The sequence below is a fragment of the Aythya marila genome (assembly GCF_965140915.1).
Source record: "Aythya marila genome assembly, chromosome: 29".
In the NCBI taxonomy this organism is placed as follows: Eukaryota; Metazoa; Chordata; class Aves; order Anseriformes; family Anatidae; genus Aythya; species Aythya marila.
The window spans coordinates 40,649-56,967 of record NC_139070.1 but is presented as its reverse complement, the minus strand read 5'-3'; the positions used below and the strand labels follow the sequence as shown (position 1 = coordinate 56,967).

General features: G+C 46.8%; 1 protein-coding gene across 1 annotated transcript in view; it reads right to left on the bottom strand.

Annotated features, from left to right (window-relative positions):
* Positions 1 to 405: 405 nt before the first annotated feature.
* LOC309888576 (GTPase-activating Rap/Ran-GAP domain-like protein 3) overlaps positions 406 to 16,319 on the bottom strand; it is a gene marked incomplete at both ends in the record, with an annotated part of 34,932 nt that continues 19,018 nt past the window's right edge. Inside the window, 5 exons of the mRNA XM_082780992.1 lie at positions 406 to 643; positions 948 to 1,167; positions 1,262 to 1,427; positions 10,644 to 10,650; positions 11,038 to 11,098. Of these exons, the coding sequence (XP_082637118.1) occupies positions 406 to 643; positions 948 to 1,167; positions 1,262 to 1,427; positions 10,644 to 10,650; positions 11,038 to 11,098 (692 nt within the window). The remainder of the gene's footprint in view (positions 644 to 947; positions 1,168 to 1,261; positions 1,428 to 10,643; positions 10,651 to 11,037; positions 11,099 to 16,319) is intronic.

Genomic DNA, 16,319 nt, shown 5'->3' with positions numbered 1-16,319 from the left:
ATGGTCTACAATATCCTAATAATCCCAATATTTGCCGGATTTCCTTTTTAGTTTGTGGGGGTCTTAAGGATGGGATCCCAGATACCCTGTCAGGATCTAACTTCTTTTTTCCCTTACTTAACCAATGTCCTAAGTATTTTACTTCCTGTTCCACAAATTGTAATTTTGATCGAGACACCTTGAATCCCTTTTCTCCCAGGAAACTGAACAAGTTAATAGGAGCTTCTTGGGTTCCCTCTTCAGTTTCTCCTGCTACTAATAGATCATCCACATATTGCAATAATTTTACCTCCCTGGGCAATGCAAAATCTTGTCTCAAGCCCCTAGGCTCCGGTCCTGGGCTTCTGTGTGCTAGCCGCACGGTGGTCAGGGTTCCGTTTTGGGTGGCTCGGGGAAGGTGATCCCTCAAGACGGGTGACCGGCCACGAGCGGCATGGTTTTCAGCCGCGTCGTGAAGCCCGGACTGTCTTCCGCTGGCTCAGAGGCTGGCCGTCGCCGAGACCGGGGGTTCTGTCCTGTACAGTGCAGCAGCCGTCCATATGTGGACCCTGGGCTCCGGTCCTGGGCGATGTGTGTGCTAGCCTCACCTGGGTCAGGGTCCCATTTGGGCAGATAGGGGAAGGCGATCCCACGACACGGTTGTCTGGGAATAAGCGGCTTGTGTGCCAGACTTGCCGCGAATCGTGAGGCTGTCGTCCACCTGCTCGGGGGCTAGCAGTCACCGAGACCGGGTGTTCTGTCCTGTACGGTACAGCAGCCGTCATTCCCGAATACCTAGGCTCCGGTGCTGGACGACGTGTGTCCTAGCCGGACCGCGGTCCAGGTCCCACCTCGCTTGGCTCGGGGAAAGCGATTGCAGAACACGGGTGACGGTCTACGGGCATCGTGGGTTCGGCTGTACTGAGCCCCTTGGCTCCGGTCCTGGGCAACGTGTATGCTAGCCGCACCGGAGTCCCGGTCCCGTTTCTGGTGACTCGGAGACGGTGGTCCCAGGACACGGTTGTCTGCCCACGAGCGGCATGTTTGTCAGCTGTGTAGTGAAGCCAGGACTGTTGTCCACCGGCTCAGGGGCTGGCTGTCGCCGATACCAGGGGTTCTGTCCTGTGCAGTGCAGCAGCCATCCGTATGTGGACCCTGGGCTCCGGTCCTGGGCGATGTGTGTGCTAGCTGCACGTGGGTCAGGGTCCCGTTCGGGCGGATCAGGGAAGGCGATCCCACAACACGGTTGTCCAGGAATAAGCGGCTTGTGTGCCAGACTTGCCGCGAAGCGTGAGGCTGTCGTCCGCCTGCTCGGGGGCTGGCAGTCGCTGGGACCCGGGGTTCTGTCCCGTCCAGAGCGGCAGCCGTCCGTTCTGAATTCCTGGGCTCCGGTCCCGGGTGACGCCTGTGCTAGCAGCACTGGGCTCCGGGTCAGACCTCGGTCGGCTCTGGTATGGCAATCGCAGGACCCATGTTTCCCTCCACGGGCATTGTGGGTCCGGGTTCCCGAGCCCCTTGTCTCCGATCCTGGGCGACGTGTGTGCTAGCCGCACCGGGGTCAGTTGTACCCAAAGCCTTCCTTTGGAGGCACTTTTGGATGGGCAAAAGGGGCTTTGAATGCCTTTTCTGGGGTCCTCTTTTGAATTCCTCTCCCATGCCGGGTAGGGCTATGTTTCGGGTTGCTCAGAAAGAGCGAAGACAGAGGGTCTAGTTGCATGTGGGGCTGCGTGAAGGCTCCCCTGGGGAGTTCAGTTGTACCCATAGCCTTCCTTTGGGGGCACTTTTTGATGGGCGAAAGGGGCTTCCTAATGTTTGGGTTAGGGGTTTGAGTGTCGTACTGTTTTGGGTTAGGGCTTTGGATGTCAAGCATACTAATTTTTGAGTTTGGGTGTTGTGTGTCTTAATGTTTTCAGTTCGTGTTTTGAGCATCCTAAAGTTTTGGGTTTTGGGTTGTGTTTTGAGCGTCCTACTGTTTTGAGTTAGGGCTTTGAGCATCCTACTGTTTTGGGTTGGCTTTGGGTTTTGAGCATCTTAATTTTTGGGTTTTGTCTTTGAGTGTCTTATTGTTTTGGGTTAGGGTTTCGAGCATCTTAATTTTTGGTTTAGGGCTTTGAGCGTTCTAATTTTTTTGGTTAGGGCTTTGAGCATCCTACTGTTTTGGGTTTGGGTTTTGAGTGTCCTAAGTGTTTGGGTTAGGGCTTTTAGGCATAGATCTTTTGGGTTTCGTGTGGTAAATAGTTTGGGTTAGGTCTGTAGGGGTTTGGAGGTTTTTTAGTGTTAGGACTTGAGGCTTTTTTGGAAGGGCGGTAAGGGCTAGGGTTACAGTGAGTGCTGGTAAATGTAATTCTTGAACACTCGGCCTGTGATTGGTCAGGCCAGCTGTCCGGGGAATGCTGGTAGGTTTAGATTTCCAGAACCGGGCTTCCAGGAGGCCATGTTTGGTGCCCAGAGCGTGCTGGTAGGTGTAGTTTTCCGGCACTGGGTTTCCGGGAGGCCATGTTGAGTGCCCAGAGCTTGCCGGAAGATATAGTTCATGGGAACTAGGGTTAGGGTTATGAGTTTGGGGTTAGGATTATGGTTTAGGGGCCGTTAGGGTTATGGGCCGTTAGGGTTAGGACTGACAGGGTTGGGGTTGGGGTTGGGGTTGTTGTTGGGGATGGGGTTGGGGTTTGATATAGTATAAACTCACTTTAGGATAGAATAAAGCTTGTGGTTTGATATTGTATAAACTTACTTTAGGATAGAATAAAACTTATGATTAAAAGTTAGCAAGGACAAAGTAAACAACATCTTGTTATCCATAGACCTTTTGTTACGTTTAAGCATTTTGTTATTTGAAAACACCCCATTATCCGTTAACACTCAGTCAGGCTGAGACTTGAGATAACTTTAGTCAACTGTCTGTTATGTCCTGTTAACTGAGACATCCTGTTATCCGCCAACCCCCAGTTAAACCGAAAGACAACCCAGCATTTTTACAGCCTGGAAAACAACTGATTAAGAAAGTGCATTACGAGGAAGACCTACGGCCTTCCTCCCAAAGACCACTGCCCACATCCTGGAGACCCTGGCCCACAATTCTTGGAAGGCTTTGCGCAAGCGCAAGGACTGATAAGCTAATTAGCATACGAAGCGAGGGTAGACGGGGTTAGGTAATGAATATGTATAGGTGCTAATTGAATATTCATTGTTTCGCTGTATAAATACGAGATAGTTTGTCACTTCAAACATGCACGATAGGCGGAAGGATCCCCCGTGCATCCAGCGCTGCAATAAAGAATATACCACTTAAGGAAATTCGGCTTTGATCTTTAAATCAGGTTAGGGTTAGGGGTTAGGGTTAGGGAAGCTGGAGGCTGTCGTCACCGGCTCAGGGACTGGCCATCCAGGAGAACGGAGGTTCTTACCCGTTTGTGGCGTAAGCTGGCCTTACCGAGCCCCAGAACTCCAGTTCCGGCTGAAGTGTTTGCTATCCGCAACGGGTCAGGGTTGGAGCTCAGGTGGCTCTGGTATGGCGATCCCAGGACAATGGGTGTCCGGCCACAGGCAGCGTGGGGCTGGCTGTCCTGAGCCCCTTGGCTCTGTTCCTGGGCGACGTGTGTGCTAGCCACACCGGGGTCCGGGTCCCGAATCTGGCCGCTCGGGGATGGCGTTCCCATGACACTGCTTGGGTGCTAGCCGTGTTGTGAAGCGGGAGGCTGTCGTCTGCTGGCTCGGGGACTGGCCATCCAGGAGAACGGAGCTTCGTTCCCGTGCGGGGCGGAGGTGGGCCGTACCGAGTCCCTGGGCTCCGGTCCTGGCCGAAGTGTTTGCTAGCACACCAGGGTCAGGGTTGGACCTTGGTTGGCTCTGGCATGGTGATCGCAGGACCCGTGTGTCCGTCCACGGGCAGCGTGGGTCTGGCTGTCCTGAGCCCCTTGGCTCCGGTCCTGGGAGACGTGTGTGCTAGCCGCACCATGGTCTGGGTCCCATCTCTAGCGGCTCAAGGAAGGTGGTCCCACAACATGGGTGACTGGCCACAAGCGGTGTGGGTGCCAGCCTTGCCGCAAAGCGGGAGGCTGTCGTCCTCTGTCTCGGGGACTGGCCGTCCCGGAGGCAGGGGTTCTGTCCTTTCCGGAGTGGCGGCCGTGCATCCAGAACACCTAGGCTACCGTTGTGGGCGACGTGTGTGTTAGCCGCACCAGCGTCTGGGTCCTGTCTCAGGCAGCTCGGGGAGGGCAATCCCAGGACACAGTTGTCCGGCCACAAGCGGCATGGGTGCCAGCCGTGTCGTGAAGCTGAAGGCTGTCGTCCACAGGCTTGGGGGCTGTCCGTCCCGGGGACCTGGGGTTCTGTCCTTTCCGGAGCGATGGCCGTCCATCCCGAAAACCTAGGCTCTGGTCCTGGGCGACGTGTGTGCTAGCCGCACTGGGGTCCGGGGTCGACTTCGGGCGTTTTGGGGATGGCGATCCCGTGCCTGGGTGCCCAGCCATGGGCGGTGGGGGCCCGTGTCCCCCCGCCTGTCCCGTGTCCCGAGGGTCTGTCCTCTGGGACGTAAGTGCTGGCGTGCCGTGAAAATGGAGGCCCGAGCCGGCGGAAGACAGCCTCCTGCTTCACGGCACGGCCAGCCCCCACACTGCCTGTGGCTGGACACCCTTTTCCTGAGATCCTCGTCTCAGAGCCTCCCGAGGTTGGACCCCGGTGCGGCTAGCACACATGTTGCCCAGGACCAGATCCCAGGGGCTCGTGACAGCTGGCTGCCGCTCTGCACGGGACCGAACTCCTGGTCTACAGGACGGCCAGCCCCCGAGCTGGCGGACAACAGGTCTCCAGGTCTCTTGGGATGGCCTCCTGCTTCATGACACGGCCGGCCCCCATGCTGCCCGAGTTTGGACCCCAGAGACACAGGTCAGCTGGCCCTTGCACAGTCCGGAGCCGGACACCCGGGCCCTGGGAACGCCCCCTCCCATCCTCCTGAGGACGGACCACGGGACAGCCAGCCCCTGTGCCACCCGTTGCTGGACTCCCAGGCCCTGTGACGGCGGCCCCCGCTCCACCTGAGGCCGGACCCCAGAGGATCAGGACGGCCGCCTCCAGCCCCTCCGGAGGTAGGCAACCCAGAGCTCAGCATGGTGGCCATCCCGGAGCCCGGGGATCCAACAACTATACGAGTTGTATCAAAAAGACGAAGAGCAAAAGAATACAAGGATGGCTAAATCTCAGGGCGTAAGGAGGCTACTGAAAACAGGGAGGCATCCTTTGAAAAAGTTTTATTACATAACTACTGAAAAGAGAAAAGATTGCAAAACAACATGGGAATGTACAAACAATATGGGAAGCCAAAACCAGCCTGAGTACCAACTTGCAGAATAGCTGCTCTTTCTCTGCTCTGTGTACATTGAAGGACTTCTATGGAAGAAAGATTTTTCTTGCACGGATGTCAAAGAATCCATCTCCAACTGAAATGATACAGAACAAGTTTTGACACAGAAACAGAAGTAACAAGTCAAAAGGCTCAGGCAGCATTTCACTAAGGAGTTCTCAAGGAGCTCACGGATAAGTTATGTTTTCACTTTTAACTCTTGAAATTGTCTGAATTGAAACAGATGACTTGAAACGTGACTAACATGCCTAGACTTCTGTGTAAGAAGTGTCCTACAGAAATTGCCAGAGCAGGAATTCCCATGTTAAGGAAAATAACAAGAAGTATAGTGGGAAGAGTAAGAAAAGAACTGGGCACACTTGATTAATAAGGCTTAATGAAGGACTGTTAAAACAGCTTTTTAAAGCGAGGTCATACTTTATAACATGGAGTATATTTTTATGTTCTTTGAACACAAAAGGGGTGTTGGACCAGGTGAACTCTGGAGGTCCTTTCAACCTCAACCCGCCTGTGATTCCTTTGCAGCCACTATGCAGCCAAATAGCAAGTACAATTCACAGCAGATCAACATGAAGTAATGCAGAGGCAAAAGGGGAAATCAGGCCTTGGTACTGCACACAAGCCTATGAAAACATAACTTCAGTGCTCATCAGCGTTGAACAGCCAACTTCCCTGTTTAACCTTTTGAAAAAGGCCTAGGAAAGGCAACAAAAAGCATCACCAATCTAATCAAAACTCAAAGGTAGCCTTGCTATCTTATAAACTGAAGGTTCATTTGCATCTTGATGCTACACAAAATTTTATTTTTGCCCACCTTAAAAAGGTCACAGTAGAATAAAAATAGTTTCAGCCAAGAGAAACAGGGATCACCAAATGTTTGGAACAGTTTCTGTAGAAAAGGACTAAGAAAAAACCTTTTTCACGTGAAAGAGAGATGAGGGAAAAGACGATGTCTCATATCATAGAAGTTGAACAGAGATCGATCACCAATGTTCTCTTTCCATACAGAAGATGGGGGCATCAAAAGCTAGCAGGAAGCAAATTTCACTCCTCCTGCCCACAAGCACACACAAAATAAAGGAAGCGGTTCTTCACATAGTGAAGCTAGCTCCAGAGTTTACACACAACACCTAGTTAAGGCTCGTGACTTCTGTGACCCATGGATGCTAAGTGTTTACATGGGTTCAAAGGATATGGCCAATTTTTACAAGAAATCCATTAAACATTTCTATACTCCAAGGCATTTGCTTGTCTTACAGTGCAAGTCACAAGTATCACTCTATACTTGTTCTATTCTGCTAAGATCACAGATCTTTGGTCTGACTTTCTGTGGCCCTTGTTACATTGTCACAGCAACACAGAGGCAGGAAAACATTGCTACATACAGTAACAAAAGACTGAGTCATAAAAAGAACTTAAGATAAAAAATGAAACTGCACACTATCTTAGTTCAGCAGTACATTCTATACGCATGCTTTCACCCTGAAATCATCAATAAGACATGATAACCTCTAAGACTGAAAACAATCCAAATTCTACTTAGTTCTTTGAATGCAAGGCTGCTGCAGCAAGTCATCAGCTGGAAGGAACCCAAGAAAAGGATTCACGATGTTCCATTCTATCATTGAAAATTACCTTTCAAAAGCCGTTTGTCAAGCAGAGCATAGTTTCCCATTTGTTGAACAGGCAGGCCTAGCCAAATTTCAACCTTAAACTTTCAGGGAGTCTCTACAGCTCCCAGTGTACATGTTACTTCTGTACTCACCTGCAGGTTTTACCTCTGAAAAAAAAAGTTCCAACTTTCCTCCCTTCTACAGTATCTGTGATGACATGACCCGAAATCTTTGGGTGGATTCCATTTGCAAGGTGAGCTGCTGTCACCTACAATGAAGGATAGAGCCACTTCCCGAAAACGCATTTGTTACTTGAATCCCCATCCTTAACAAGAATTCTTATGTTGGAAAAGGCCCTTAAGAACATCAAGTCCAAACATCAACCTAATGCTACCACTAAATTGTATCCCTAAGTGCTATGTCCACACATCTCTTAAATACTTTTAAGGATGAGGACTCTTATCACTTCCCCGGGCAGCCTGTTCTAATGTGTAACCACCCCTTCCATGAAGAGATGCTTATTTAGTATACAGATATCCAGTGCTGGTGAATAGCGTTGTTCCTCCCTAGGGGTAGGGCTTGGCATTTCCCTCTCCTGAACTTCAAAAGGTTCCTGCCTGCCCCTTCTCCTCACCGGGAGTCTCTGCTCCACCAAGAGGCACACCAGTTACATCAGGCTCCAGGTTTTTATGCTCCTAGGCTAATACATATTCGTTATTACTTCTAGAAAAGGCAGGGTTATTATAATTAGTTCACGGAATCCGAACCCTCCCACTGGTGCATGCGTTATCAGTCTCCGGTGGTCCCTCTGGGGGTCTCTCATGCTGAAAGCTTGTAGTCTTCCTCCCAGGCTTTTCCCTGGTCCTTCTCCTTTGTCCATCTTTGCTGGATGTCAGAGACTTGCATAGTATCCCATGCAGCAGTTGTAATAGTTAGCAGTTATTCTGAAACCCCTTTGTTCTCTTATCCCCTATTGACCCGAATTGCTGGACCATTCCTTTGCAAAATACAAGAACTATATACATTAACCACTCTGGTTTTCTTAGACTTGTGGTTATACAAGGGTATGTAAGACAGGTCACATTTCATCATATCATGCGGCCCTAGCATTGTTCCACATTGACACGAATCAGATGAACACATTTCACACTGTTAAGCTCTCTTATCACTGCAAGCTTATCTCAATACCACCTTCTGTTAGTTCGCGGCAGAGGGAACAAAAGCAGCCGACTCCATATGAGTGGTAAAGCATAGTTCTAGTTCTACTTTATTGTCCGGATAGCGCATATTTATACAGATTGTTATAATTATGCCTATTAGTCACTTACTGATTGGCTAAGCCTAAAGGTTATTTTAGTTTATGTTCCCCCTACTTGCGGCTACATACGGACATAGCTTCCTCACATTTCTGGCAGTTGTTTTTCCCCTTAGAAACCTCCTCTTCGAGATAAGGACATTCTTTCTTTGCACCTTTTTCACTTCTCTCGGTACTTTTCCACTCCTCAGTTATGCTAACTGAGGCCTACTCCTGGTTGCTTAAAACAAACTCTGATCGAACAACTGTTCTACCGACTCATGTCCACGCCCTTTGTGCCAATTCCCAACAACCTTCCTTCCCTCTAAAGGATGTAACTGCACAAAAACAACATTTTTATTCCCACAACCTTGATCCCCTTACCCTGGTATCCTTATTCCCCTTAAACCTAACAACTGTAACCACAACCCTAACCCTTATTATCAACCCCCTAACGCTAATGACACTGACCTTAATCCAAACCCCAAACTGCCCCTAACCCCAAACAACCAGCAACGAAACACAGACACAAAGATGAAAATTACAAAAAAGGCAAAACCCTGGATACAGGCCCCAAATCACAAACACGCGACCAAAATGCTACAGAAAAGCCACAGACGCAGGCTCCAAATGCTACAGCTAGGCCTCAAAAGCTCAAGATGCATTCCAAAGCAAAAATGCAGACCCCAAACATTACAGAAAAGCCCCCACACCCGGGCTGCAGAAGTCTACAAGCAGGCCCCAAACTGCCAACAGAAGCAGGCACCAATCACACCCAGATGCAGACCCCAACTGCCCACAAGCAGCTCCCACCCCCCCACCCCCTCCCAAGAACTGGACTCCACCCAGATACAGGCCCCAGACCCAGGTCCCTCCCCCCCCCCCCGCCCCAGACACAGGTCCCAAAGGTGTACAAGCAGCTCACAACCCGCCCCTTCAGAGACAGGTCCCAACCCCCTGCCCCCTCCAAGACATGGGATGCAGTGGTGTACAACCAACTCCCAACTCCCTCCCCCTCAAAGGGAGGCGCCAAAGACCCCCAAATGGAGGCCCCTAGAGTGTACAAGCACCTCTCAACTCCCCCAGGCACAGGCACCCCCCCCAAACACAGGCCACAAAGGTGTACAAACAGCCCAGACCCCCCTCTGAGACCCAGGCCCCTAAAGTGTACAAGCAGCTCCCAACCACCCACAGATGCAGGCCCCAACCCCTCTCAAAAGGGAGGCACCTAGAATGCATGAGCAGCTCCCAACCCCCCTAAACATAGGTCCAGAAGTGTACAAGCAGCTCCCAATCCCCATCAAATACAGGCCCAAAAAGTGTACAAGTAGCTCCCACACCAGAGACAGGCCCCAAAGGTGTACAACCAGTTCCTAACCCCCCCTAAGACACAGGCCCCAACCCCCCCAGACACAGGGCCCCAAATTCTACAAGGAGCTCCCAACCCCTGCAAGGCAGGCCCCCTACCCTATATAAGCAGCTCCCAACCCCCCTCCCCCCCCCGAGGGAGGCCCCCAAGCCCCCCCAAACACAAGCCCTTAAAGTGTACAAGCAGCTCCCACCCCTCCCCCAGACGCAGGCCCCAAGCCCCCCCCAAAAAACAGGCCCCTACAGTATACAACCTGCACCCAACCCCTCTACCCCCGATGCCAGCCCCAAAGGTGTAGAAGCAGCTCCAAACCTCCCCCCCCAACCCAGGCTCCAACAGTGTACAAGCAGCTCCCCCCCCCCCCCCCGAGACCCTCAGCAGATTCTGAGCAATGCCTACCACAGCACCACTAAAACAGAGGGGAAACGCTTCAGAGACTTGCCTTAGGGGGACCCTTGGTTAGGGACACTGACTGGGCTGACGACCTTTCCTCAGCACTCCGGAGAGGATTCAACCCCCTGGGACTGCAAGAAGCAGCCATAAAAGAAAAAAAAAAGGCAGATCCTCAGGCACCTCACAGGCACAGCCTACCTGCTGCAATACCTGTCTTTCACTAGCTCTTCTTCAGCTCCTCACAGCTTCAATGCGGCAGGGCCAGGGCGGGCTGGCACAATCCAGCGGCAACAGGAGGAGGGGGGCAGCGCAGGGCAGGCCAGCCAGAGCAATGCAGGGAGCCATCTCTCCCCCCAAACCAGAAACAGTAGTAAAAAACTACAGAACCGGGACCCAAAACCACATGGAGCCAGGCTCCCAAACTGTACATGAGCACGAACACACACAAGCAAGAGAATGAGGGCCATGATGGCTACCATCAAGAAAAGCAGACAACATCAAGCTCTTGAGAGAGATCAGCCTTTCCAAGTCCCAATGAAAGACAAAAACTGCTTCATTACTATACCCTTGCCAACAATACATTGAATACTCTCTGTGTTTGCTCTTTCTGAACAACCCTAAATATATCCCTACCTGGAATCTGAAAGGAATTTAAAATAGGATACCAGAAAACGTGTACAAAGCCCCTTTCGCCCATATTTTGCCTAAATATTTTTTAACCCTTCTGTTGATGGTGGTAGCAAGCTTTATTCAGTAACCTTCTTCATTAGAAAAAGCATCTACCCATCATAGCTGTAGTTTTAAAGATTTTCTTTTTTCTCATGGATATGATGATCAGCCTACACTAAGAACACAGGCTACTAGTAGCAGTTTTAATACAAGATGTGAAAGTGGGAAAGGTTGTGCTTAGGGTGGACACGGCTGCTATTTGTGTCCAAGGCTACTTTCTAAGCTTTAATGAGTAGGTGCATGTTACAAAGAAGAGAAAAAACATGATTCCAAGGGGCCCGAGTAAAGAACGGCATACCTGTCCATCTCAGTAGCCTTCCAATAAGCCATTTCATGTTTCCTGGTCACCTGACACTGGTCTGAAGAGAGATTACACAGACGTATGAAAAATGTGGCCTTTAGAAATGACAAACAAGAACCTATCCATCAATACCAACAGTTGGCTTTTGTTTTGATCAAGAGCCTGAATAGGATGGATCTAAGACACTACTTTGAGATAGCCAATGTCTAGAAGCTAGTGCAGAGAACAATGTCTCATCACACTAAGATGCATGTAATTCATGCCACAGTCTGACAAAGACTACTCGTATACTGGCTATTTGTCCAGTTTTCCCAGCAGTTTCATATTATACAATATGTACTAAAGTACTTTGTCTTTTAGATAAGACAAATGTGAAAAAGAACTTCACACTGGTTCTTGTGGCTTGTGTCAAACAAAATTCAAGCATAACTACCATGTTCCCTGCCTTCTACCTACACTCCAGGCTGCTCTTGTATGGTAAGTAGAGAGTAAACTACACATACATGATCCTAAAGCCTCAGTTACCATACCTAGGAGTCATATAAAACAAAATAATTTTGCCTGATCCCTCCTTCACCTCCTTTTGCTAGGTCTAATGTTATTCCTCCATGCCTGCATGACATGCTGGTTGACCACAGAAGTAAATACTCAAGAAGTGACAGCACTGTTAAGGCACTTACTGCATACCTAAGGCATGAAGACAGGTCATTTTCTCCAGTGTTCAGATCCTGCCTGTCCTGTACAAGTAATATTATTTTAGGTCTGGTAGTTCCCAATGTGACCTGCATAACAGTTTGCATCAGACACATTAAACTATACCATAAAATTCAGACTGGAGGGGAGAGACAAGCCAATTGATATGGGATCTGTGCTTCCTCCCTCCTCAAGCTCTTCCAACATCCTGTTCCAGATAAAATAAATACCATGAAGCTAGTCTGATCTTTTTTTTTTTTTTTTTTTTTTTTTTTTTTTTTTTCATCTAGTTTAAGCAGTCAGACTTTTGCTGTACTCCTTACAGTACTTTTGCTGCTTGTTAGTATTTGCTAGATGTCATCAATGCTGCTATTACAGGGAGAACTCCACACACACACTTCATAGCAATACTTTATTGCCACTGCTGTGGTTTTTCATCCTGACTATCACCCTAGGTCAGTTATAGTCAAGCTTTCTCCATTCTTCTTGATCTCTCTACTGCTCCATCTAAAAGGTCTTCCTATGTCTTTCAGGATACCTAAATATGTGTTTGTTCAGGTTCTTCAAACAAGTTTTCTAATCAACATATGTATACACGTGTATTCAACTACTATCAAACTACCATTTAATCATGTTAAATCATGCTAGAATAGCAGAAGTGAACCTCTGCAATACATTTAAAATCTGATAATCTAAAAGTTCAAAGCAAACTTTCCAGTTCAAATTTTATTAAATTGAAATTAAAGCCTGAGTTTTGCAGCACACTAGTACAGTCTTCAAAAACACCCACACAACAGAAATAAAAATACTACACTGAGAAACCTGTTTATGGAAAAAGGTGATGCTTCTGCTATCTAAAAATACCCAAGCCCAAACAGTGCTTCCCCTAAAATTGATTTGACGAGTCCACACAAGAAATACCCTAATAAAGCCCAAATCTTCATATATAAAAAGCCTGGAAGCATCACTTTTTCATGAAAAACAGCAAATCCCTTCACAACATTGTATACAATTGATTTTTGGCATGGAGGAAAGGGTTAAAAAAAATCAAGTTTTAATGATGAAATTCTGTCCTTTAACAAAACAAAAGATCTAATATGACTATTTCACCATAGAAAACTAGCTTCTTGGCAGTAAAACTTCAGCCCAGTCCATATGTTTACTTGGAGCAATGAATTCTATTGTTGGTGTAAAAGCAGACAACAATTAATTCTGATGCCAGCACAGGAATCTTTGTGTAGTCAGAAAGAAAATCAGGGCACGGGCTTCTGCCTGTAATGAGGAAATCTGCAGGTGCACTACAGAAACAGCATTCCCTTTGTGGAGAAATACAATGTGTTTTTGACTTCCAATTTTATGGAAGATTTGAAAGCTTGTATTTTCTTATAAAAAGTCATTCTACTCAAAGATTCTTAATACCAAAACAGTTTTCAAGTTTCTCGTAAAAAAAATAAATGTGCAAGGACAGGTCTGAGAAAAGAAAACAGCACATTTGTGTTACCTGATCTTTATAGAGTAACCATCATTCCTCAGTGAATAAAACACAGCTCCATCATTTCAAGGACAGACTGCACTTGCGTAGTCTGGAAAGACCTTGTCTAAAAGCTTTTTTTTTTTTTAAGAATGAAAAAACAAAATGAGTCATTTACATCATCAAATTCTTCTTTCTACATGGTGCACACCTGTAAAACAGCTCAAGATATTAGTAACAGCAATTAACTGAATGCCACTTTCATTCAGGTACTTCAATTATAAGAAGCTCAGAATAAATAATACTTTTTACTTCATTTTCAGCCTGAAGCTCTCATTGATTACCTACCTTTAGAATGCCACAAAAACTAATGTTTCATGAACTGAGATAAGAAAACATACATATGTCAAAGATGTAAGCATCACCAAATCAGGCTAAGCAAGCCAGAACAACATGGGATCTATAAAGATTAATCACCAATACTTACAGCCACATTTTACCACTAGAAGCAGTGTTTGTGACATTCCTACAGAGCTCACAGATCTGTAAGAAAAGGTGAGATAAGGAACAGTCTGTCTGTTCATCACTGACTTCAAGTCAATGATGTCCTCATCGTATAAAGAAGTCAGATGGAACGGATAGCTAGATGGTGAGCTCTCCTCTCTGTTTGCTACAGTATCAGGATCTGAACTAGTGGAAAGATGATGACTCTCAGAAAAGCTTTCAAAAGAGGCTGAGATTATTTTGTAAAGATGAAGACAAAAGTTACTGAGAAACAATACACAGGTAAGGGCAAGCAGGGTCAGTGGCTATTTCTGCATACAATCAAGTTATCCTAAAGGCAGAGACAAACCATTAAAACTAAATTTCTCTCTGTTTTACTCTGCTTCCACACCAGGCTAGCACTGAACCAGAGCCTTGATAATAACTCATATTAAAACAGAGATTACATACATCAGATTATTGCCCAAAGGTAATGTTAATGAATGCTCCCCTCCATATAATTTTCAAATAGTGGAATAAATATAATAAAGTTTTACATTGCAGTGGATTGAAAAAAAATAATTTCAGTCTACTGTATCTTGGCTGAATTCTGCTGCTACTTATCACAAATGCAGGTTATAAAAACAATGAAAAAAACCACAATGGCAGGGGGTCTGGTAAGCAGATACAAACAGACATATGCAATAGTGTTTCTTTACAAAATTTATTTTGGAGATAATGAGACACAAGGATATGAAGAAAATAGCAAGTGAGTCTGCAGATGCTGTAGGCCTGATGACTGTCTCAACTGCACCAGGTCCCCACAAAGTCCCATTTAGTCTTGCTTTGCTCATAACATATCTTTAGCAAGAGGTATAACCATTTCAGTACTGATAGTATTCAGATACTCTAATACACATTAGGATGAAATTCTCAGTAGTATACAAGGGCCTCAGTCAGTCTATACCAAACTAAGATTAGAGTAAAAAGGTTGAGAAACAATCAATTCCCAAAATACTTACAGTCTAACTTAGGTTATTTTTTAAAGCCCATATATTTACCTGTCGCTACTAGTTAATATTACCGCTCCCTGCTTGGGATCTGACTGTCTTCGAGGAGCCTTTTTTTGCTTCTGTGCACCTTCTGTCTTGGGAATAGGTTCATCCAAAAGGCCTCAATAAAGGAATAAAAGTCTTAATACTCTCAAAAGGAAATAAAATGTTCACAAAAAACATTGTGATCTCTCTTGATGATTTTCATTACTAACTAAAAAGTTCCTAGCTGGCTTAGAATACGGTTACAATAGAATCATCATAGATTGGCTTGTGTTAGAAGGGATCTTAAAGATCATCTAACTCCAACCCCCCTGCCATAGATAGGGACGCCACCCACTAGATCAGGTTGGCCAAAGCCCCATCCAGCCTTGCCTTGAACACCTCCAGGTATGGGGCATCGACTTCTCTTGGTAACATGTTCCAGTGCCTCACTACCCTTAGAGTGAAGCATTTCCTCCTAGTCTAGTCTAAACCTATCTTCTTTTAGTTTAAGACCACTTCCCGCATCCTATCATTATCTACCCGAGTAAAGAGTCCTTCTCCATCTTTTTTACAAGACTCCTTTAATTATTGAAAGGTCACAGTGAGGTCCTCCCTGTAACCTTCTCTCCTCCAGGCTGAACAGACGCAGCTCTCTCAGCCTTTCTTCATAGGAGAGGTGCTCCAGTCCTCTGATCATCTTTGTAGCCCCTCCTCTGTACTCGCACTAACAGGTCCAAATCTTTCTTGTGCTGGGGGTCCAGACCTGGATGCAGTACTCCAAGTGAGGCCTCAGAAGGGCAGAGTAGAGGGGGGACAATAATCCCCTCCCTTAACTGGCTGGCCACTCTTCTGTTGATGCAGCCCATGATGCAGTTGGCCTTTTGGCCTGCAAGTGCATGCTGCTGGTTCATGTCAAGCCTTTTGTCCACCAGAACTCCCAAGTCCTCCTCTGCAGGTCTGCTCTCAATGAGTGCTTCTCCTAGTCTGTCCTTATATCTGGGATTTCCCTGACCCAGGTGCAGCACCTTGCACTTGGACTTGTTGAACCTCATCAGGTTCACGTGGGCCCACTTCTCCAGCCTGGAACTTCACCTGAAATGCAGAAGGAAAAAAGAACATTACACTTCCATACCAGTATCAGTTCTAAATACTTCCAATGAAAAGTTATACGGAAAAGTTATAAATATTATGCGGGGTGCTTTTTAACCCAAGTAACAAAGATCTTCCTTGTACTGTATCTTTCACTATAAATAGGCTAGGAGGAGGAAGAAATATGTCCACATTTTGCAGACTGACAACTTGGCTTACTGAGAAAAAGCATATTGCCTGTCTTAAAAACTGAAATTCAGATTCCTTTCTCTTTTCCTCTTCTGTCAACAGTGGAGCAGCAGATTTAAATACATCTAAATGAACAAGATCTACATACATCTTGCATTATCTAGTTGGTGTTCCTTTGTTTCTCTATTATTTATCCCTGTAGATCGATTGTTCACAGATCATGTTACACCAAATTTACCGTGCATTTATTAACTTTAAATTTATTAACTCTTTTGAGACTAGAAATACTTCTTGCCTTTAGTTTTCATTAGTTTAAT